Source organism: Planococcus citri, chromosome 3 (genome assembly GCF_950023065.1).
Source record: "Planococcus citri chromosome 3, ihPlaCitr1.1, whole genome shotgun sequence".
Lineage (NCBI taxonomy): Eukaryota > Metazoa > Arthropoda > Insecta > Hemiptera > Pseudococcidae > Planococcus > Planococcus citri.
In genome coordinates, this window is record NC_088679.1 from 66,693,408 (window position 1) to 66,716,345 (window position 22,938).

Genomic DNA, 22,938 nt, shown 5'->3' on the forward strand with positions numbered 1-22,938 from the left:
GTTCTGGGCTTGGGAATATAAATAATGTAAGTAGGTACCTACCAAAAACCCCTTGAAAGTTAAAATATCAAACTTTTTGCTTAAGTTGTAATTTTTTTTTTGAAAATCATATTTTTTGACTTTTGTGATGCACAGAACGGTAATTATGTACAATAGAAATTTTCAAAATTTACAAGCCCCGAAAAGCCCTAAAAAGCCCTGATCACAGTTTGGGTTTCGGGGCTTATGTTCTGGGCTTGGTTTTCAGAGGAAAAGGTTTCGGGCTTTGGGCCAGGGCTTTGTGGGTTACAGTTTTTAAGGTTTTGGGGCTTGGACATTCGGGCTTCAAGGAAATAATCGGGGCTTTTTCGGGTTTCGGGTCCTGGTCCTGGGCCGGGCCTCATCCCTGGGTTAAAATGACAAAAAGTAACGTTCAACTCGGACTCACTAACACTCACAAAATTTCATTTCGCAGTCATTTCTACCAGAAAAATTGAATTTTATAGCATCTTCTGTAAAGTAGTGAAAACACAAAATTTGGTAAAACTGCAGCAAATTTCTCTTTGATAAATGTAATATTTAACGCTTACGCAGAGTTGGAAGAATGGTAAAAGAACGGAACAACATTTTTTTAAAAAACGGAGCATTTTCAATTTAAAAAGAACAAGAACAAAAAAAATGCAAAACCAAATTTTAGAGAAGAGAACTAAGAACGAGAATAAAATTAAAAATAGGAAATTAATTTTGAAAGAACAAAGTACGAGAACAAAAACGTAAAAATCTCCTGTGTTCTACCGTCTATGTTATTTCCTTAGAGCCTCTCAATTTTTTTTATTCAAGTAAAATTTTCGAAATTTTTTTTTTATTAGTTTCACATGATTTTTGGTATTTCATTTTGACCATCTCTGTTTTAGTTTGCAATTGAAATTTTGAAAATCGTGTTACCTATTCAATTATTCATGTTTACCCACTTGTCTTTTTTTTTCAGTACCTATACATATAAAACAAAACGAAATTTAATTTCTAATAAAGGATATGTTTGGAAATCTAAAAACCATAGTCCAAAATTAAAAAAAAAATTTACTCGATTTTTCAAAAGAAAATTTTACGAGGGCAACAATTTCAAAATTAAATTCAGACTTCGTCATTATTTGTGCTATTTTGCTAACTGTAACTAAAATGTCAGGTGCTAAAGTACATTTTTTTCGATTTTCGCTTTTAAGCAAATTCTTAAAAATCCAAGTACCAAAAATGAGGAAAAAAATCAAAATTTTACCAAATTGGCCTACAACGTTGAAATTTGAAATATACACCCTATTATCGCCCCGCCAAATCCATTGGAAACGGTTTTCAGGGTGTCTAACAAAATTTCAAAATGAAAAAGTAGGACTTTCAGCAGGTCATTTTTCGAGCACTTATGGAATTATTCAGGGTGGGAGGGGGGTGGGGGGTGTCAAAGTTTACGTTCAAGTTTTTAGCCAAATTTTTGTAAAAAAAATGTTTGCTTTTCTGATGATTTCTAGCCAAATTTTTGTAAAAAATATTTGCTTTTTTGATGATTTCAAACACCTTATGATTATATTTAAACAAGTAGACGCCAAAAATATAACGTTTCACTCCAATTTTTCATTTTATTTTCTCCTAATCAATTTAAAAAATTGATGAATATCACATCATGTTCACTTAAAAACAGAAATTCGAATTAGGGTAAAAGCTCTCAAAAGTTAGTACCTATTCCAAGAGACATAAAAACGATAGAATAATTCGAATAATGATTTTTTTTTTAATTCAAAATTGAAAAAGTAAAGCGAACGGGCTTGAGCGAAGCGAAGGCAAATGCCCTTGAAAATCAGTGTTTCGAGAGCCATAAAAACGATGGTATTCAAATGATGATTTTTTTAATAGAAAAAGTTATTCAAAATTAAAAGAGAAAAAATTAGTTATTTTGAGAGGTATAAAAGCAACGGTTTTTTTGTGTAATAAGTTACTTATAAAATGTTGATTATTTTGCTTCAAAATTTTAAAATTTAAATGATGATTAATTTTGGAAAATTTAAAATTGAAAAAAGAAAAGCAAACGGTCTCGAACGAAGTGAGAGGGAAAAGCTCGAAAATTAATATTTTGAAAGGGTACGAAAACGATGTTTTCTTGTATGATATATGAAGAAATCTATCATTTTTGTTTCAAAAATTTTAAAATCTGAAAGATCGATTCACAAAAAATTCTGACTTGAAAAAGAAGAGCAAACAATCCTGAATGAAGCAAGGCCAAAAGCTTTCAAAAATTCAATCATGTTTTGAGAAGTAAAAATAAAAAGTTTCTTCATGGAGAGAGGAGTTTATTTTTCTGATTCAAACTTCGAACATAATTTGAACAATAAGTTTTCTATGAGGGAAAAGAAGATGAAAATAGCCCGAGCGAAGCGAAGGCAAAAACTCTCAAAAATGTGTAATTCAAAATCTAAAAAAGTCGACAAATGAGCCCGGAAAAATTGAAAAAGTCTTGTGGGGAAAAAAGTAGGACTTTTAGATAAAATTGTTGAAAAGAAGGACTTTAGTAGGACTCCAGTAGGACCTGTTAGACACCTTGGTTTTGAACCGTGTCTAGAGCAGCTCTGGCTCTTCTGGAGTCTCCAGCAGATTTTCAAAGCTTGAAATTTCCATAAAATTTTACCAAATCAAGGTGGAAAGCCGAAATTCACCTGCACTCAAATTTCAACACGTTGTTAAGTCAATTGCAGGCGGTTTCAAGTCGTTTTGAACTTTTGAAGCCACCAGCGTCTTTTTGAAAGACAATGTTGGTCGATAAGTTTGTTTCTCGATGTATCATCATTCATCAAAGATGCTGATCTGTACACATCAACCTGAATTTGGTTTGGACTTGGATCAAATTCGTAAAATTTTCCATGCTTAATTTTTATTTCAAAAATTGGATAACGCCAGTTTGAGAACCCCTGACACCCATTTCGGGCGACCCACACGACTATAAAAGTAATGTCCAGGACTAATAATAATTTCAATTTCTGCAAAATTGAAAAATTTCATTATTTTCTTCTAATGATTACAGATACATTTTTCCATATTATTTGAAAATACTCGAATCAAAATGAACTCGTATTATTCGGTTCATCAAAAAATGTGGAACTAGTTCAGTTCGGTTCACAATTGCGTAATGAACTTGATCAAATTATTACACACGAGTAAATAATTCACCAAAATTGAGCAGTGGGTGAAAATATAAATGAAGAACTTCCTGTTCGTCAGCCGTTTTTACTTAAAATCCCTATAATAGGTAACTATTTTTAAAACTTGTTTAATTTGCATGAAATTGCGAAATAAATCGACTCGTATTTTTTTTCTCTCAAAATTGTTTATTCAATCACTGACAAGTGAACACAATAAATAAGACCTCTCGTCAGCCTTCGCACGATTAACTTCTCAACCAACTGGTGTTTCTTTTCAAACCAAGTAATCTGGTGCATCCATTCCTGATTTTATCCATTTAGTAACAATATCCAATTCTTGGTGAGAGCGTTTGTTCCTAAAGAAGCTTCAGCGAAGAATTTTCAACCTGCGAAAAAAAAAGTCAAATAAATTATTGTCTTTAAAAGTTTATAATACACTTAAGTATACTCAAGTAGTAAGTACTCCTTTTATAAGAGAACCAACAGACAATTTTTGGAAAAGTCACTTTTTAAAATTTTTGGAAAAAAACGACAATTTTTCACAATTTTTCTGAAAGGCGATAATTTTTCAAAAATTTTTGCAAAAAGCCAAACTCCAAGGCTTTTTAATCGTTCAAAAAAAAAGCAAAAATCTGTAGCATTTCCAAGAATTCTTTCAAGAAGAAATTTTTGAAGATTTTGAACTTTTCTGCATAGTTACTTATTTCACTCTTTTAGGCAATTTTTGATTTAAAAAAAAAAAGGATTTTTAAGAACTAAAATTTTTGCCATAAAAACAAGACTTTTGGACAATTTTTTAAAAAAGGTAGACTTTTTGAAAGTTTTTGTAAAAAAATTATGCTTTTTCGCAATGCTTGTTGAAAATGGAAGAATTTTATTCGATTTTTCAGTTGAAAAGCGAGATTTTTTGGCATTTAAAAAAATTTATTTTACATGAATTAAAAATCGCCCTAGAAACAAGTTTCCTGGACTTTTTAAAAACTTTCAAAAATTTGTCCAAATTCAAAAATGAACTTATGTTTTTGAAGTTTTGGTAACAAGATTTTCAGCACTTGCTCTTTCGATCTAGCTTCTTGTTTGTTTCAAATCGAAAGATTCTCCAAGTAAGTGTAAAAATAAATAGGTACGTAAAGTAATAACTAGGTAGGTATACAGGGTGTCCAGAAATATCGAGCACCCCTAAGAAAGTTTTTCATTAAAAATATAGGTTGGCAAAGTGAAATAGATGCATATGATTGGTGGAATGTTATCTCTCCAGTCCAACAACCAATCATGTGCTATCATTATTATCATTCACTGTGACCAACCGAAGTATTTTAGTAGAAAACTTTTTTAGGGGTGCTCGATATTTCTGGGCACCCTGTACAAACTTACATCTTCATTTCATATTTTCCCATAGATCTTGCTTCTTTGTGAACAACATCGACTAGTTACATAACCAAGTCCAACAATGGGTTAATCCTTCTTCAATCCTAAACTCGTTTTTCAAATTTCAACAAGCCTATAAAATGACAACACTAATATTAATCACAAGACAAATACATCGAAACATGAAACAGTATAATGAATAATAAATAACTATTAAAGCGGTTGGAATTGGAATTCGGAAAAAGTTACGGTAAAAAAAAATCATAACTGAGGAAAACCACCGAATACGAATGAAATTTTTTTCTTAATTCTCAAAAAGGATAAAAATGAAAAGCCAACGCAAAAACCGTTGCCAGTTTTCTGGAACGTAAACGGTCAACAAAATGAATGAAAAAAAAAAATATGCGCTCTAATCCAATTCGTATATTAATTATAAATTGCCAACTAATCGTGTGTAAGTTTTTTTTGCGTCGGATTATACGAATACGCAGGTAATTTCTCAAAATATACGAAATTACTTTGTGAAAAATGAAAAAAACATACGTAGAATAAAGAGAATTTGCAATGCATACCGTTGACGTAGTAAATACTGTACTGTATTTATACCTTACATTAAATATGTACGCATTTGACTTTGACGTTGCCGTTCTTCTGCATAAGATATGTAGGTATGCCTCGTGTCGCGAGGTTCTTCGGCCTGATAAGTGAGAGAGCGAATACGTATATTCTTTAACGTCGATATCCTAAACTTATCTAAAGAGAATAGGACGCAATATATATCAGACATTAATCATGCTCATCAATTAGGTAAGCGTAGATAAGATACTCGTAGATGCAGCGATCAATGTGTACAAAATTCGCTGCGGATTGGAGTAAGTAACCTCCATACTCTTAAATGTAAGTATATTTGAAAGCGACAGCGTGATCTGCAAATTCCGATCAATCGAAGTAACCTACCAGCAGATTAGCGCCAGTATTATAGGAGGTTTGGAGTTCGTCATCCAAAAGTTACTCCAGTTGGCCGAGAATTTACTTTCGAATCACCCTGTTTTGTAGTGCCAAACAAAAATGATTTCCGCTCGATTTTCGTCAAGAGCAATTTTACGACCGATTCCTCTTGGAAAGGGTAAGAAGGCCAGAGACCAGAGTTGATAAAGGGGAAGAGGCACAGCCACTGGAGAAAGATGGGGTTTGCAAGTACTTTTTCTTTGAGGAAAATGAATTCAAAAGTGAGTTGAATAATACTGAATTGCTTTGATTGCGGGTGAGAGGACTGAATGGAGGATATGCAATATAAATCTACTTGTCTCATGGTCAGAAATATACAGTATGACACAAAAGTAGTGCCCGGTGGCTTTTATTTCCAAGTGGAAACTGAAAAGAGCTAGAGAGATGAATGAAGCGACGTTGAGTAGGTAAAAATAAGAGCTTTTAAAAGCGACCTTGAAAATTTCAGGCCCTCGCACAGGGTGTCCACAAATTGAAAAACCAGTTTGGACAAAAAATTCAAACTGGTTTTCATTGGCGAAATGTATTCTACATACTAAGGCGACAAAAACGTGGTATGAATTTTTTGAAACCGGTTCAATAATTTGCAACCAGTTAACAAAAATTAACCAAAAATTGTAGATAGAGAAAAAAGCTTGAAACAAAAGTTGTAGAGCGTAAAAAATTACACAATTCTGTCTAATCACATTTTGAAACCGGTTCGTTGGTTCGCATTTAGCAACCAGTTTTTGACAATCACCTAAAAGTTAAAGATACAGAAAAAAGCTTGAAACAAAAGTTGTAGAGCGTGAAAAATTGAACCATTTTCGCTGATCGGATTTTGAAACCGGTTCATTAATTTGCAACCAGTTGAACCAGTAATCAAAAATTACCTAAAATTGGAGATAGAGAAAAAAGCTTGAAACAAAAGTTGTGGGGCATGAAAAATTACACCATTCTGTTGAATCACATTTTGAAACTGGTTCATTGGTTTGCATTTAGCACCAGTTTTTCACAATCACCTAAAAATTGAAGATAGAGAAAAAAGCTTGAAACAAAAGTGTTGAATCACATTTTGAAACTGGTTCATTGGTTTGCATTTAGCACCAGTTTTTCACAATCACCTAAAAATTGAAGATAGAGAAAAAAGCTTGAAACAAAAGTTGTGGGGCATGAAAAATTACACCATTCTGTTCAATCAAATTTTGAAACCGGTTCATTGGTTCGCATTTAGCAACCGGTTTTTCACAATCACCTAAAAATTGAAGATAGAGAAAAAAGCTTGAAACAAAAGTTGTGGGGCATGAAAAATTACACCGTTCTGTTCAATCAATTTTAAACCCGGTTCATTAGTCCGCATTTAGCAACTAGTTTTAGACAATCACCTAAAAATTTAAGATAAAGAAAAAAACCCGCAACAAAAATTGTAGTGTTTGAAAAATTGAACCATTTTTGCTGATAGAATTTTGAAAATGGCTAATCAACTTGCAACCAAGTACCAGTTTCAAAAAATTCATATCACGTTTTTGTCGCCTTAGTGTGTAGAATACATTGCGCCAATAAAAACCAGTTTGAATTTTTTGACCAAACCGGTTTTTCGATTTGTGGACACCCTGTGCAAGGGCCTGAAATATTCAAGGTCGCTTTTAAAAGCCCTTATTGCTCCCTACTCAACGCCGCCGCTTCATTCATATCTCTAGCTCTTTCCACTTAGAAATAAAAGCCACCGGGCAGTACTTTTGTGTCATACTGTGCTTGCTATCTTCTCAATGCGGAATTTCTGCTGGAAAAATTTTGCAAGTGAAAAAAACAGTCCATCTTTCCAAAAAAAAAAAAAAAAAAAAACCAGCTCGGAGAAAGAAAGTCAATTGGCCGATTCAGTCCCAGGGACGAAACCAAAGAGGGGCAGGGAGGCAGCTGCCCCCCTAGGCATCTAGAAAGTTGGCAAATTTGTCTATTTTGGTGGAGGTTGGCAAAGATTATATTTTGGTAACTTCCAGATAGCAAATAAAAACAACTAAGTAAATAAATTAACAAATTAACATGATAAATCATTAAAAGTTTATGAGAATTTCCAATTGTTTAAAACAGCTTATGAGCTTAAAAATGCCAACAAACAATCTGAGTTAGGGTGCTCCTTATTTGTATGGTGAAAAAAAAATTTTCGATTTTTTTCGCTCCCACCCCCCAAAAACATGACCTCGGGTGAGAAAATAATACCCTGAAAATTTCAGCCCCCTAGGTGAAAAAAAAGTCGTGCCGGTGGGCCCCCCAATTTTCCCATATATGAAAAAATCGAAGTATTAGGCAAAATTTTTTAAAATGGAAACTTTCTAGTTCTAACACCTCAGTTAAGTCCCTACTTACGTAAAATCAACCTAAATACCAATTTTAGCCCCCTATCTCCACCCAAAACTTACCAGTGGATTAGAGGGGAGAGCTCACATTTTTATGCCTATGAGTACAATCAGTACATACTAGTGAAAAAATATTTAATGACGCCCTAAATTGTTATCTGGTTTCACTAGAAAAAGTTCTTCAGTCACGTTAGTAAAAATGAGTCGTGCTAGGGAGCACACCTCTCCCCCCTCCCCGATCTCAAAATATAAAAGAAATCAAAAAATTGAAATTTTTACTTTTTTTTCACATCATAATCCTTGGATTTGGTCTATATTCATTAGAAATCCTGTTAAATATTTTATGACCTGTCTACATGATGATAAGGTGGAACTTGTCTATGTCTCCTTTCCCAGAAAATGAAAAAAGATGAATATTATTACATTTTTTTCTTCCATATTCATATTCTAATCCTTGGATTTGGTCAATCTTCATCAGAAAAGCACTACCTACGTCAGCGTCAGACTTTTAAAAACTTGTAGAAAAAGGACAAATTTCTGAATTTTGACTTTGAGAAACATTGAAGTGGATGTTTTGTAATAAAATTAACTATGTAAAATTTTCACAGAAGACTTATTGACGTTCTGATATTTTGTAATGTAAGACTTGAAAACTTGGAAAAAATCGTCAAGAATCCCTATCAATTAGATTTAATTTTCAAGTTTAAATCCATGACTTGAAACTATCCTTGCAGAGGAGACTTTACCTACATTCCAAAAAAAAAATTCAACTTTGTGGAACCTATCATTTATGTAGGTGGTGAGCATTGTAGAGGGGACTGAGAAAAGGTTTTTCTGGAAAAAAGAATTATCTAGAAGCATTCTGCACAGAGATGAAAAATTTTCACTTAATTACGAGTACCTGTAGAGAGATATCAATTTTCATCTTTCTCAATATTCTTCAGTTTTGGGGGTCTTATAAAAGAGGACCACCATCATTTGGAGGACAAAAGGATGCTTTTCTTGAAAAAGTGGTTATCTAAAACTACTCTGCTCAGAAATGAAACATTATCAAAAAATTTGTATAGATGTGAATTTTTCATTTTTTTATTTTTTTCAACTTTGAGGGGCTTTACAGGTAACCAACATGATTTGGGAGACGGGGAGGGGGAGGTTTTTCTTGAAAAAGTGCTTATTCAGAAATATTCTGCACATAAATAAAAAAAATTCAAAAAATTTCTACAGACATCAATTTATAATATTTTTTTATTTTCCCCAAATTTGAGGGGCTCCATGCAAGGGAGCCAAAATCATTTGGGGGTCCAACAATAGTTTTTTCTTGAAAAGGGGGTTATGTAGAACAATTCTAATGTGGAAATGAGATATTTTCACCAAATTTTCCATAACTTTGATTTATTATCATTTTTTGTGATTTTTTCAACTTTGAGGGGCTTCTTACTGGGGGGCCAATATGGTTTGAAGGGCCGGGAAAAATTTTTTCTTAAAAAGGGGATTGTTTAGAAACATTTTGGCGCAGAAACAAAAAATTTTCATGAATAGAACTTTTTTTTGATTTTTTTTGATTTTTTTCCCACTTAGGGGGCTACCGGCACCACTTTTTTTACAGATAGGGGGAAAATAAAAAATAGGGAATTATTTTCTCACCTGAGGTCATGTTTTAGGCGGGTGGGAGCTACAAAATTCCAACTTTGCAAAATAAGGAGCACCCTAATCTGAGTGAAAATTTTTGAAAAATCAACTACAAAAAACAGCAAACTATCCTATCATTTTTACATGTGTAAAATTTAAAAAAAAAACAATTGACTAAAAGTTGACAGATTTTAAAAATTGACTGAATTAAAAAAATTCTAAGAGTGAAAACATTGAAATTTCTAAAAAAAAAAAATTTTTAAAAATGCAAATTCCAAAAATTATGAAATTTTTAAAGCTTTTGCCTTCAAGTTCGAAGTTTTGGTCATAAGAGTTGTCATTTTTAGCGATTTAATTTCCCTTCTCCTCTGATAAACTACCTAGGTTCGTCCCTGGTTCAGTCCCCATACAACTTGGATAAAAAAATCAATCATAAACAATTGCTTTTAAACAAATAATCGAGCAAAATCTTTTATTTATTGATCAATACGACATATTGTAGGTATTAATACTCATGTACCTATACTTCTGACCACCGGAGGTCTGAGCTTGAAAACTACCTTTTTATTTTTCACTAACGTGGTCTATTTGCCAACCTGTCGTGTCGTTGAGTTTGACTACTTCCAATCAATCATCAGTCGTTGTATGTACCTATAAATAGTAAAACTTGCAGCTTCGAAGAGCTCTTTATAAATACTCGTATTCTACGTATACCGAAAAATAGCCCACTTGAATTTGCCAAATGTCACCGTAATATGAAATTATACGAGTGCAATTTGTCGAACACTAAGGCCGTAGGTATCTCGATACACCTGCAAAAACGCTGAAGATCTATTACGATTATAAGTGCTGCCACTTAGGGCAGCTATTTCTCACCTGAACCTACCTATGTACGTATTACATACACGTTGACGTGTCATGTCACATGTGACAGGATGAGGATTCTACAACTATACAAATAACTTCAACTCCCATCACGATTTTCAAGTCAAACTGGCTAAAGAATTAGTTGGAAGAACAAAGAGAGGAAAATTCAAGAGATGAAGAAAAATTTCGCCAGAATGAACCGAAAAAATTTCAAAATTCCCATTGTACCTCATCTTTGCTATGAATCGAAACTACATTCAGCTTTCACTTCCTGTATACATCTTCAAACTAGTCTAACTCTCTTTACAAAGCTGATTTTAAAAATGAGAGGAATTTTGAGGGCTGGAAAACTGAAACTGGTTTTTCTTTCTTCAGTTTTCATTTTCTTTTTTGGCTATTCATCCACTTTTTTCGCAAGTTTATTCTTCAAACTCAAATTTGAACTTCTGTTCTTTCAACTCTCAACACTCAAATACAAAATTTGAAAATGGTCGAGTGTCAAATTGCCAAATACCAGCATCGCCAAGGTTGGTAATTCAATTCTTTCATGTTTTTTTCTCTTGAGCAAAATTTTTTTTAAAAAAATGGTATATTGAGTATTTTTAATAATGAATTACAAAACTGAAACTGAAGTTGGAAAAAAAAAGGAAGAAAACTAGAACTAAATCTGAAACTGAAAATTGAAAAATGAAACTCTTTTTTAGTTTTTCAGCTCTGAGGAATTTTTTCAAATCCGAAATATCAAAAGCATTTTAAAAATCCAATTTGAAAAAAAAAACGAATAAAAAAACATCTGAGGTTCTACTACAACAAGATGTTTTTTAAAAAAAGTTGGAGAACTGGTAAAGCATTCATTTTTTTGGACCAAAAATTTTTATATTTTCAATGAAAACCTTCAAGTTCAAAAAGAAGGAAAAAGTGGAAAGCGACAAATTTTAGATTGAAAAAAAAAAATGGAGAAAACTGGACTGGATTCGAAATTTATTCAAAAAATTAAGATTTAACTCACAATTTTTGTAAAAAAGAAAAAAAACTTCTTTTGACCAAAAAATAGGACTTTTTTGTAATTTTTGCAGAAGATGGTATTTTTCTGACAATCTCGGGAAAGAACAGGCAATTTCAACAAGAAATCAAAATTATGAAGAAAAAAAAGATTCTTGGTAATTTTGGCTAAAAACCATTCTCACAATTTTAGTAAAAATCAGGACATTGAGGCAATTTTGGTAAAAAAGCATGGTTTGTTTGGCGATCAAGACGAAAAGTTAGTAGGACTTTCTGGATGTTTTGACAAAGAAACATAAGACTTTCTTATAAAGCTTATAGCAGTTTTGGGGGGAAAAAATCAATAGACTTCAGTTGATCAGCTGTTGGTAAAAGAAGAGTACTTTTTTTGTTGGAAATTTTGTTTGATTCTTTTTTAACCATGTCTTTGTAAAAAAAAAAAGATGACAATTTCCAACTTTGTGGGCTTTATGCTCCATACAAGGGGACCAACTACATTATTTGGGGGCCTGTGAAGGGCTTTTTCTCAAAAACGAAGGTTACTCAAGAGGATTTTCAACCCAGAGATAAGAAATTTTTAAAAATTTACCACTGATTTAGATTCATTTCATGATTCTTGATTTTTTCCAACTTCAGAAGAGGGGTTTCCACCAAGGGGAGGATTATTTTGAGAAATTTTTGGGCAAAAATGAGGAATTTTCGGATTATTTGGATTTATAAGTTTTGAACTTAGGGATAGAGAGGCTCTCTGGTGCCATTTTTTTAATATGAGAAAAATAAAAAATGAGGAATTATCTTCTTGCTTGAGGTGAAAACTTTCGGGCGAAGGGGGGGGGGGAAGGTGGACGGTATAGAATTCCAACCTTGCAAAATAAGGTATCTACTTATCTTTTTCTAACTGAACTCATTCCACCCTCCCCCTCCCCTACATACACATTCTAGATTGCTTTTAAGCCACCCCATGTAGGTACGCATAACCCCCTTTCAATCTCACATTTATACCTATTGCCTACCTTCCTACCACTACACTCAGTAAATTCGTCGATTTCATAACTTCTACCACTCAAATTTCACTGTACTTCGATAAAAATCTCACAAATTTCACAATCGAGTTCACTCTGTTGTAACTCGAGCACTCGTCGATGATTTTTTTCCTCATTCGATCGTTTGAAAAAAAAAACTTATCAAAGCACGAAACAACACTCCAATAATACATAATAATCTTTATTCTATAAGATTCTTCTTCAAATTCGTAAAAAAAAATTCATACTGGAAAGAAAAAATAAAAAGCGAAGTAGTTATAAAATAAATTGATATTTTCTAGTATAATACACAAAGATCGTCGCAGAATAGGCTATGTTAAGTATTAAAAAAAAAAGAGAGAGACAGAGAGAAAGGGTGGGGTAAGAGAAAGAAATATTTCACGAGAAAAATATAATCGATCTCATTTCGCCAATATTCTTTCCATCTACATCTATTTATGTATTTGTATTTTCGTAATAGCAACATTCGAGAAAAATAGGCATTATAGTACAACATCTTTGTACGACAGGCAGGTATCGTCGTAGTATTTTCGTTTATTTATTCATATTGCATTCTTTTCGCCAAATTTTCTTTTTTTTTTTTGGTTTGGCTAATAAATTAGGTACTATATACAACACAAACGTACATGGTGAAAATAAAAAGAAAGAAAAAAAAAAATTCCTACGTAGCGTAGTTGTAGTAGAAGATTGGAAGTAGTAATAATGGCATTATTAATTTAATACTAGTTTTACGTTGATAATAGAAAAACGGCCACGTGTGTAATCGATGAAGGATGCCTCGTCTCTCGTGTAGTAGTATTTGTAGATTATAATAGTTTTACACACGCAGGTAAATGTACGTAGAAGAGCTCTAGATACGAGTACTTAGTCGAAGAGCACGAGTCGGCGCGTTGTTGCGAACAAATTATCATTGATATATACTGAAATCATTTGAAATAACACAAAAACATCGTCGTTATTACACATTCATGGTAGGTTTCTTCTCGTAGAGGTACGTGTGTGCTTTCTCGGATTTCCCTACCTTACACTATATGTACTGATCATCGGTTAAAATATTGAGAAATATACGCACACACGCACTGACAACATGGTAAAATGTGTGCATACGCTGAAGTGTACTAATTAGCAGGAATGAAAATTGCTACGTTGTTTTCGTTCGATTCGAGGTCTTATAAAATTATACCTACAGCTTCCCTTCCAAACAGTTCTAAAAAAAGGTGTTCGCATTCGTTGAATGAACATATAAAGCCTCGAATGGGTGGCATCGGTTGCTAACATGGGCATAATTTGTGTACGCAGAATGATCATCGAAGAAGCAGCCCAATATATCGAAGACTATTTCGGCATGTCATACCATGAAGCCGCGAGGAAAAAAAATTGACATAAGTGTGCGATATTTTGAAGAGACGAGTTGATTAAAATCCAGAATAATTCTCGAGTAATAGGTACATGTACAGGGTGTCCTGCGAGAATCGAGTATTACGTAGATCTACTCGTAGGAACATTATCTACACTCCGACTACCCAAACAGTGTTCTAGAAATCGAAAAAAATTTTAGTTGGCTTTTTGTAGAATGATAAGGGACCATATTTAAGTCAAAAAAGACGCATGTAATTTGGATTTTCGCTGTTGCAAAATAGATTGGCGAGGAGGGGGGGGGGCAATACCCTCAATTTTCGAAATGATTCCGGTCCAAAAAAAAGTTTTTTGACAGATCAAGTCAACAGACTTCGAATATTTATGTTTACTTCAATTATGCTAGTTACGCAATGAGGCAATAGTGTCCCTCAAGCGTGATTTTTGGACAAATTTAGCACAAAAATATGTAGTTACGCAGGCGTCGTCAATGTCAGGGGACCCAAAAAAATTCTTATCCATAGTATAAAGGAGTTCATTCCACGTTCATTGAGCCAATGTTCGCAAAAAATGGGTTCCTCGAAAGGGTATAGTCGAATTTCAAAGTCGCACCTCCCCCCCCCCCGGTTCATCACTCTGGTACAGACTAAAAGTCAAATTGAAAAGTAACCTTGCGACCGATCAAAATAGGTTAAAATTTCGCGAGAAGTACAAATATTTCACTAGAAATATTTTTCGATCTTTTTTTTTTATGACAAGTTAAGTCTAAAATTCAATCACGATTTTTGGGATTTTTGAAATAGCGTCATGTGACCAATCAAACTAGGTCAAAATTTGGCAAGAAATTCAAATATTTCGACGAAAATGTATTTTGAGAATTTATGAAGAATTACGAGCGCCGAAATCGTGTTATTATGATTCTCGAGATTTTTGGAAAAAACGCTGCGTTACTCGAAATGGATTGAAACTTTGGAAGAATTTTTTTTTTAAATCTACGAAAATTCATTTTGAAATTTTCTGATAAATTATTAGATCTGAAATTCGCTAAAAACTCGCGATTTTCGACATTTGTGAAAAAGTGCCACGCAACCAACGTATCAAAATGTGTTAAAATTTCAACAGAAAATAAGAAATTCCTATCCCATTAAAGTAGGTTAAAATTATTGTACAAGAAAATTACAAATTTCTGATAAAAATTAAACAAAAGTAATGAAACATTTACATGATACGCTGACAAATGAAAAAAATCAGTGAGTAGGTACAGGGCTCATAGTCATTTTTTTTCAAAAAAAGAAACTGGTAACTGAAAATTAATAATAGAAGAACCAAAAAACTTATAAAACCTGATCAAAACATTTCAAAACAGAAAATGATCACAAAAAATGAAAAACTTTTTCAATTAGATAAATTTAAACAAAACGTTCGAATTAGAATCTGACAATGAAATTTAATTGAAACTTCGACAATTCCAACATAAAACAGGACTTTTTGACAATTATTGGCAAAAAAGTGAGACTATTTGGTATTTTCTACAGAAAATTGAAAATTTTTAGGTAATTTTGATGAATGACGAGACTTTTTGCAATTTTAGACCGGACGCAAGACTGTGACAATTTTAGTTAAGAAAACACAGAGACATCGGAAATTTATGGAAAAAAATAAAACTTTGTCGCAATTCTAAATAAATAAAAAAATAATTTAAAGAAAATTTCAATTTTTGGCAAAACAAAACTATGCTTTTTCACAATTTTAGCCAAAAAATCGAGACTTCAAGAAAATAAAACCTCTTCGCAATTCTAATAATTTAAAAAAAAAAAATTCAATTTTTGGCAAAAAGCAAGACTTTTTGGAAAATTCTGGCAAAACAAAACTATGCTTTTTCACAATTTTAGCCAAGAAATCGAGACTTCAAGAAAATAAAACCTTTTCGCAATTCTAAATAAACAAATAAATAAATTTAAAAAAATTTCAATTTTCGGCAAAAAGCAAGACTTTTTGGAAATTTTTTGGCAAAAAGCAAGACTTTTTTGGAAATTTTTGGCAAAACAAAACTATGCTTTTTCACAATTTTAGCCAAGAAATCGAGACTTTTTCACAATTTTCGAAAAACAAATAAGATTTTCGGACTTTTTTATAGACAAAAAAGGACAATTTTTTTCAAATTTTTCGTCAAACAAACAACTTGAGTAATTTTTGATAAAAAAACGCAATTTTTTGCAAAACCTAATACTTGATAGATTTAAATATTCAAATTTTTCATTTTGGAAAATTTAATTTTAAAAAAGGCTTCACTGACTAATACTTGTTCTTGGTAACTTGGTTTTGAAAACCGTAATCCATATTTGGTCTCAAAATTCATCAAAACTACTCGAATTAAAACCAAGTAGAAATTTTTTATTTTCTTTTGAACTTTCAACACATTCAAATGGTCGCATGACGCCTATTTCATAAGTCCCAAAGAGATCATGACTTCATTTTTGAGTTCATAATTCTTCAAAAAATTTCAAAATACATTTTCGTCGAAATATTTTAATTTCTCGCGAAATTTTAACCTACTTTGATAGGTCGCATGACACTATTTCAGAAATCTCAAAAATCATGATCCAATGTTGGACTCTAACTAGCTCAAAAATTACCAAAAAAAATATTTTCGTTGGAATATTAGTATTTCTCGCGAAATTTTAACCTATTTTGATAGGTCGCAAGGTTATTTTTCAATAATATTACCACGGTTCATTTTTACTCGATGCTAGAGAGGGGGACGAGGGGGCGCGGATTTAAAATTCGACTGCACCCCATCGAGGAAATCGTTTTTCGCGATCTTTGGCTCAGTGGATGTGAAACGAACTCCTTCATGATACGGGTATGAATTTTTTTGAAGGCCCCAGAGGCCCACACTCATCATTTTTGGGTTAAATTCGCCCAAAAATCACACTCAAGGGGCACTAGCGTCTCATTGTGCAACTGGCAAGTTGACGAAAACATACTTTCGGAGCGAGAAGAATGCCTAGTATTGACTTGTACACAAATTTTTGGGCTCGAGCCACGAGGTCTTGAGGCTTTAACTCCCTCAATGTGTCACTGTGAAAATCCAAACTACATACGTCTTTTAGGACTTTCAACACCCATACCTACAAAAATCCAACTGAATTTCTCGGGCTACAAAAAAAGTCAGCTAACTGGACTGTACAGACTAAAATGGCGATTATGAACTTATATTTGGATGAAAACTGATTCGGGAGGGATACGGTTCGCCTGGTGGAAAGGCTTGACGAAAAATTCCCAATATTTATTCCCCTTAGAACGAATTCAGAAACTTAGCTCCTTCAATTTCCCATCAAATTAAAATTTGCATCTCACGGGACATCCCGTATAAACAATAGCGGGCTCTTCAAGAGACGTTTAAAATGAGACGTAATACAAAAAAAAAACATCGTTCGTAGGTTGAATCATGAATGTGAACGATGCGAGTCTCAAGGGATAAAAAAAATAGTGAAAATTTTCACGTATTCGAGCATTTTATTCAGGTACCTACACAGTGGGGGAATGAATTAAAAGTTGAGACTTGTGTTTTTCGCAAAAACTGTAAAAATTTACAAAGGGTCGACGCTGCGGTAAAAGTACGACTTTTCTACGTTTCATTTGATCGATTCGCCGAAAGCGTTATAATGGTAGAAAGGCGAAATGGCAATAACCAGTAAAGGTATACTAACCAAATCGAATTCACTAATATAAAACTTAACGAGGGGGCCTTCTTCCTCTACCTCTGCCACCCCTTCCGCCACCAAAGCCTCTTCCACCTCCGTAACCATCATCGTCGACCGGACCGGAGAGGAAATGTCCTCGACCCGAAGGTTCATCTCTAAACGGTCTACAAAATAAAATATATAAAAATGCAGACAACTATCGCGACAAATCAAAAACCTCCCTACGAGTTCAAACTTCAGCGAGCCATACTAGTCTTATTATGATAAGAGAAAATGAACGAACGAGAAACTCTAATTAATAAAGTGAATAAAAATTCCCATATATTACTTTCTAGATCCGGGTGATCTGCTCCTGAATCTGTCTCCGCTACGTCCCGAGCCATTGAATTCATCGCCCGAACCGCCGAAACCACCTCGGCCACCGGAAGCGAATCTGGACCCTCTGCCGCCTCGTCCACCGCCGCCGAATCTGTCTGGTCTACCGCCACCTCTTTCTCGACTTCTGTAACCGGAGTTGTAATCGTCTCGGCCTCCGAAACCATCCCCGTCTCCTTTCGGTCCACCGAAACCACCACGTCTGAAACCGCCGCCGCCTCGGCCACCATCAAAAGGACCACCTCGGCCACCTCGGAAACCACCGCCGCCACGATCGTCTCGGCCGCCACGGAATCCTCGGCCTCGACCACGTCCCCTTCCTCCACGATTACCGCCGTGCGAAAGCTGCACTTTGAGTTCGCAGCCTAGAAACGAGATACCGTTCATGTGTTCGACGGCGTTTTCGGCTTCTTCTCGAGTATCGTATTCGACGAATCCGAACCCAGCCGGGTTGAAGGCGACCCAAACGTTGCTCGTGGGACCGAAACGATTGAATTCTTTTTCTAGGTCTTCGCGTTTGATTTCGTCGTTGAGGCCGCCGATGTAAACTTTTACTTTGTCGTTTCGAGCCATCTAAACAAAATAATCAAAAGCGTTCGTGAGTTATTGCCGATACAGGATTTATTTTGCTAGCAATATGACGATGATACGAAAACACGTTATTCGATATATGCGTGAAGATTATAATAAGGGAAATTTTGTGTTAGACTAATACTGCCGCCTAGGCTATAAGCGTTTACGTATCGACATGAAACTCAATTTTCGGCAAGTTTTGACGATCGGACTTGATTGAAACGTAATATTGAGATCGAATCGATCACAAAATATGAATACTTGGAAGTAAAATTGATACTTTTGAAAAAAATCACACGCAAAAGGTCGAATAAATTAGACGCTTTCTTCAGATACCGCCACAATTGGTAGTGTTAATTCGTGAAAATATGACAGAAAGTAATTCGTGAACTTTCTACGTGAAAATGGCTACGATAAGTAATTCGAAGAAAATCGCGTATCGTCTCAAACGAAAGCGTATTTTCAATAAAAAACCTGCACCGAATAACACTCAAGTTCAGCCTACATTTTGAAGCGGCCGGGGTAACGCTATGAAATCTACACGTAATTTACAACAAATACTACAGTAAATATCTTGGATACTAGTCAAGATCTGTACTCACCTCGAAATATATAGTATGAAATTAATAAATTAACTATTAATTAATTAAATATACTATAAATTAATAACAAAATAACAAATTAATCAACAACAAACACTAATTATTGCATTGAAGTCACACGCTTTGGCAAAACAACATGGGGAATAAAAAAGCATCCAAAATGATCAAGCCACTTTTGTGTGTTTTCTCAGAATTCCACAGAAAAAATATCCGCAAGGTCGTTCGAAAAAGTCGAATCAACTAGCGCTACCTACAAAAATTTTGTTTCGATTCGAATTTCGACGGTTATTTACCAGTAATTACGGTTTACCTCGAGTTTGGTTTTGGAGAATCGAAAAAATACTCGAATGTGATTGGCTGATGGAGTGTGACGTTTAAATTTACGTAATTACGAAAAATACGGAGACCTTGTAAATTTTGATATGAGCCATGTTACGCAGCCAGCTTCTCAAGTGAAATGTAAAATGTATTGAAAGAAATAATTCGTGATTATCCGACACGTTATAATAAATTCGGTAAGTAAAAAATTACATTTATTATCTAAAAATGTAGTTTATAAGTCCACCATTTAGTTACTCATCGAACATTATCCCTAATTTCGCTGCATATCGTCGTATAACCGATCATATCCATCATCTTCGGTACGTCAACTCAGCACGAGGTTCCAGCCATACAGACCGTACCGGGAATATATTATTGCTCATACTACTAATTCTCATTCATTTCGCTCTTCGTATTAATTTCTCTGTAATCCTTTCACGTTCAGCTATCTGTTCGTCTTTCGATTACCCTTCTCAGAACGTTATTTACATGGTAATCGATGTTATCCGTATCACTAGAAGTAATATATAATTTCATTGTTTCAGTTAGATTCAAGTAAGCTTCACAATGGCGGACGCTAGAGGTGGTTTCAGAGGTGGATTTGGAGCACGCGGAGGAAGTGCTCGAGGTGCTTCCAGAGGCAGAGGCCGTGGCCGTGGTCGCGGTAGAGGCCGTGGTAAGGAAACGGAAAAAGAGTGGACGCCAGTAACAAAATTAGGGCGCTTAGTACGCGACGGCAAAATAAATTCGTTAGAAGAAATCTATTTGTTCTCTCTGCCCATCAAAGTAATTACATTAGCCATTATTCTCCTAGCTGTAACGTAATTGAGACTAAATTTGCGATCGGGTTTTCAGGAATTCGAAATTATTGACTTCTTCATCGGTTCACATTTGAAAGACGAAGTATTGAAAATCATGCCCGTACAGAAACAGACCCGTGCCGGTCAAAGAACTCGTTTCAAGGCTTTTGTCGGTGAGTATTCTCTTCCAAAAGGTATACATTATCGTTTTTTTACTATCGTGCAGTAATCATATGTAATCGTTTTTGAATAGCTATCGGTGATTCCAACGGTCATATCGGTCTCGGTGTGAAATGCTCGAAAGAAGTAGCTACAGCTATCCGTGGAGCTATCATTTTGGCCAAATTATCCGTAGTACCGGTTCGTCGTGGATATTGGGGTAATAAAATCGGTAAACCGCACACAGTACCATGCAAGGTGAATATTCTATCATATTACTATTTGGAAGTTTAAAAACCAAGCCTAAGTAATCCGTTTTACTTTTATTCAGGTTACTGGTAAATGTGGATCGGTTCAAGTCAGACTCATCCCAGCCCCTAGAGGTACCGGAATCGTTAGTGCTCCAGTACCGAAGAAATTATTACAAATGGCCGGAATCGAAGATTGTTACACTTCAGCCCGCGGTTCTACCGGAACGCTTGGAAATTTTGGTAAATATTATATAGGTAGCTTGCGATTAAAATGTAATACGTATCTTCTTACCAATACCGATGTGTTTTTTTCACAGCTAAAGCAACTTACGCTGCGATAGGAAAAACGTACGCATATTTGACACCCGATTTATGGAAGGAAATGCCGTTAACCAAAACTCCGTTCTCGATGTACGGTGATTATTTGGCTAAAAATCATCGTCCCATTGTCAGCGCTGGAGACTCGTAAAGACGTTACGCCCGATAACGATGAATATTGTCAACCATGAATTATTTCAAAATTTTTGTATTAGATCCAACCATTAAAATGATGTGAAGCTGAATATTCGTTTTTTTTCCACAGTCTTGACTTCCGAATTACGAATTCAGACTACGTGACGAGTACGATACGTGAATTGCTGAAATTACTCGTACCATCGTGAATGGCGGTTTTCCGTAATGATTATATTTCTACAGATCTGTTAGGATTGCGTTGTGCAAAGTTGAGGACCTGTTTCATCCTCTGCAAAATCTAAAATTTCTTTCGTTTTCAATTATTTAGAATAAGTACGAAAAATAAGCACTTGAATTTTATTGTAGGCGTGTATGAGATGTCTTTGAAAACAGCTGTAGTGGTAAATGTCTACGTACGAATAGTGCTTAAATTGGCTAATGCTAGTTGAAATTGATAAAATCTGATTCTGATGTATGTAGATGTACCATAGGTCACAATTTGTGATGGTTTTGAAAAAATATTCATGTGATTTGAAGCTATACAGTATGACACAAAAGTAGTGCGCAGTGGCTTTTATTTCCAAGTGGGAATGGAAAGAGCTAGCGAGATGAATGAAGCGGCGTTAAGTAGGAAAAAATAAGGGCTTTCAAAAGCGACCTTGAAAATTTCTGGCCCATGCACAGGGTGTCCACAAATTGAAAAACCTGTTTGGTCAAACAATTCAAACTGGTTTTTATTGGCGCAATTTATTCTACACTCTTAGACGACAAAAACGTGATATGAATTTTTTGAAACCGGTTCATTAATTTGCAACCAGGTAACAAAAAATACCTAAAAATTGTAGATAGAGAAAACAAATCTGTCTAATCACACTTTGAAACCGGTTCATTGGTTTGAATTTAGCAAGCAGTTTTTGACGATCACCTAAAAATTAGAAATAGAGAAAAAACAGGGTGTCTAACAGGTACTGCAAGTACTGTAAAAGTACTGCATTGAAATCCTCGGTACTGCAAGTACTGCAAAGTACTGCATTTTGCCTGAAAAGTACTGTATTTTTTCTCAGAATCATTGATTTAAAATTTTTTTAAAACCTCAAAATGAATTAATTGGTGAAAATTAAAAAAAATTTTTTACCTCAAAAGATGGCAACACTTGTTAATTTATTGACAAATTCCAACCGGTTCAAAAATATTTTTTTTCTTGGGGGAGGGGGTCAGTGTAAGTTGGATAAAAAAAATAAGGTAATGCAAAAGGTACTGTAAAAGTACTGCATTTCTTCGGAGAAATTTTGTTAGACACCCTGAAAAAGCTTGAAACAAAGTTGTGGAGCGTGAAAAATTGAACCATTTTCGCTGATCAGATTTTGAAACCGGTTCATTAATTTGCAACCAGTTGACAAAAAATACCTAAAAATTGGAGATCAAGAAAAAGCTTGAAACAAAAGTTGTAGGGCGTGAAAAATTACGCAATTTTGTTCAATCACATTTTGAAACCGGTTCATTGGTTCGCATTTAGCAACCATGTTGATGACATTCACTTCACCTTAGAGTTGGGGATGGAAAAAAAAGTTTCAAACATGAATTGTGGAGTGTGAAAAATTGAACTATCTTCGCTAATCTGATTTTGAAACCAGTTCATTAATTTGCAGCAAGCCAACGAAAGTTACCTGGTTGAAAAATAAATTGGCCATTTTCAATATCCGATCTGCAAAAATAGTTCAATTTTTGACTCTCTACATACAACTTTTGTTTCAAGTTTTATTCTCTATGTTCAATTTTTTAGGTGATTTTCAAAAACTGGTTGCTAAATGCGAACCAATGAACCGGTTTCAAAATCTGATTGAGACAAAATTGTGTAATTTTTCATGCCTTACAACTTTTGTTACAAGTTTTTTTCTCGATCTTCAATTTTTAGGTAATTTTT

The 22,938-nt window shown here is 34.3% G+C and overlaps 2 protein-coding genes across 4 annotated transcripts; one reads left to right on the forward strand and one right to left on the reverse strand.

The window, feature by feature from the left end:
* Positions 1 to 3,329: 3,329 nt before the first annotated feature.
* Positions 3,330 to 19,190, reverse strand: LOC135838390 (RNA-binding protein Rsf1-like). 3 transcript variants are annotated; one of them, XR_010557399.1, is made up of 4 exons: positions 19,031 to 19,190; positions 17,809 to 18,428; positions 4,539 to 4,665; positions 3,330 to 3,550 (listed from the first exon to the last, which is right to left on the reverse strand). XR_010557399.1 is itself a non-coding variant. In XM_065354001.1 (3 exons), the coding sequence occupies exons 2-3, from the start codon at positions 18,426 to 18,428 to the stop codon at positions 13,325 to 13,327; spliced, it is 633 nt and encodes a 210-aa protein (XP_065210073.1). In that variant the 5' UTR covers positions 19,031 to 19,189; the 3' UTR covers positions 12,583 to 13,324. The 3 variants fall into 3 exon arrangements, 2 of the variants coding, with proteins under 2 accessions (XP_065210073.1, XP_065210072.1); XM_065354001.1 differs by lacking the exons at positions 3,330 to 3,550; positions 4,539 to 4,665 and adding an exon at positions 12,583 to 13,337 and having other exon boundaries at positions 19,031 to 19,189; XM_065354000.1 differs by lacking the exons at positions 3,330 to 3,550; positions 4,539 to 4,665 and adding an exon at positions 13,275 to 17,644.
* Positions 19,191 to 19,386: 196 nt separating this feature from the next.
* On the forward strand, positions 19,387 to 21,124 carry RpS2 (ribosomal protein S2). Its single transcript, XM_065353999.1, has 6 exons — positions 19,387 to 19,545; positions 19,897 to 20,137; positions 20,207 to 20,324; positions 20,405 to 20,568; positions 20,642 to 20,801; positions 20,879 to 21,124. Exons 2-6 carry the CDS (start codon positions 19,919 to 19,921, stop codon positions 21,028 to 21,030), a joined length of 813 nt encoding a protein of 270 aa, XP_065210071.1. The 5' UTR covers positions 19,387 to 19,545; positions 19,897 to 19,918; the 3' UTR covers positions 21,031 to 21,124.
* Positions 21,125 to 22,938: the final 1,814 nt, after the last annotated feature.

Bases quoted from the DNA above. Each gene is read 5' to 3' on its own strand.
- RpS2 (XM_065353999.1), top strand. From the start codon at position 19,919: ATGGCGGACGCTAGAGGTGGTTTCAGAGGTGGATTTGGAGCACGCGGA. The intron at 20,138-20,206 runs GTAATTACATTA...TCGGGTTTTCAG, and splicing joins TGTTCTCTCTGCCCATCAAA to GAATTCGAAATTATTGACTT. The intron at 20,802-20,878 runs GTAAATATTATA...TTTTTTTCACAG, and splicing joins CGGAACGCTTGGAAATTTTG to CTAAAGCAACTTACGCTGCG.
- LOC135838390 (XM_065354000.1), bottom strand. From the start codon at position 18,428: ATGGCTCGAAACGACAAAGTAAAAGTTTACATCGGCGGCCTCAACGAC. The intron at 17,645-17,808 runs GTAATATATGGG...TTTATTTTGTAG, and splicing joins AGATCACCCGGATCTAGAAA to ACCGTTTAGAGATGAACCTT.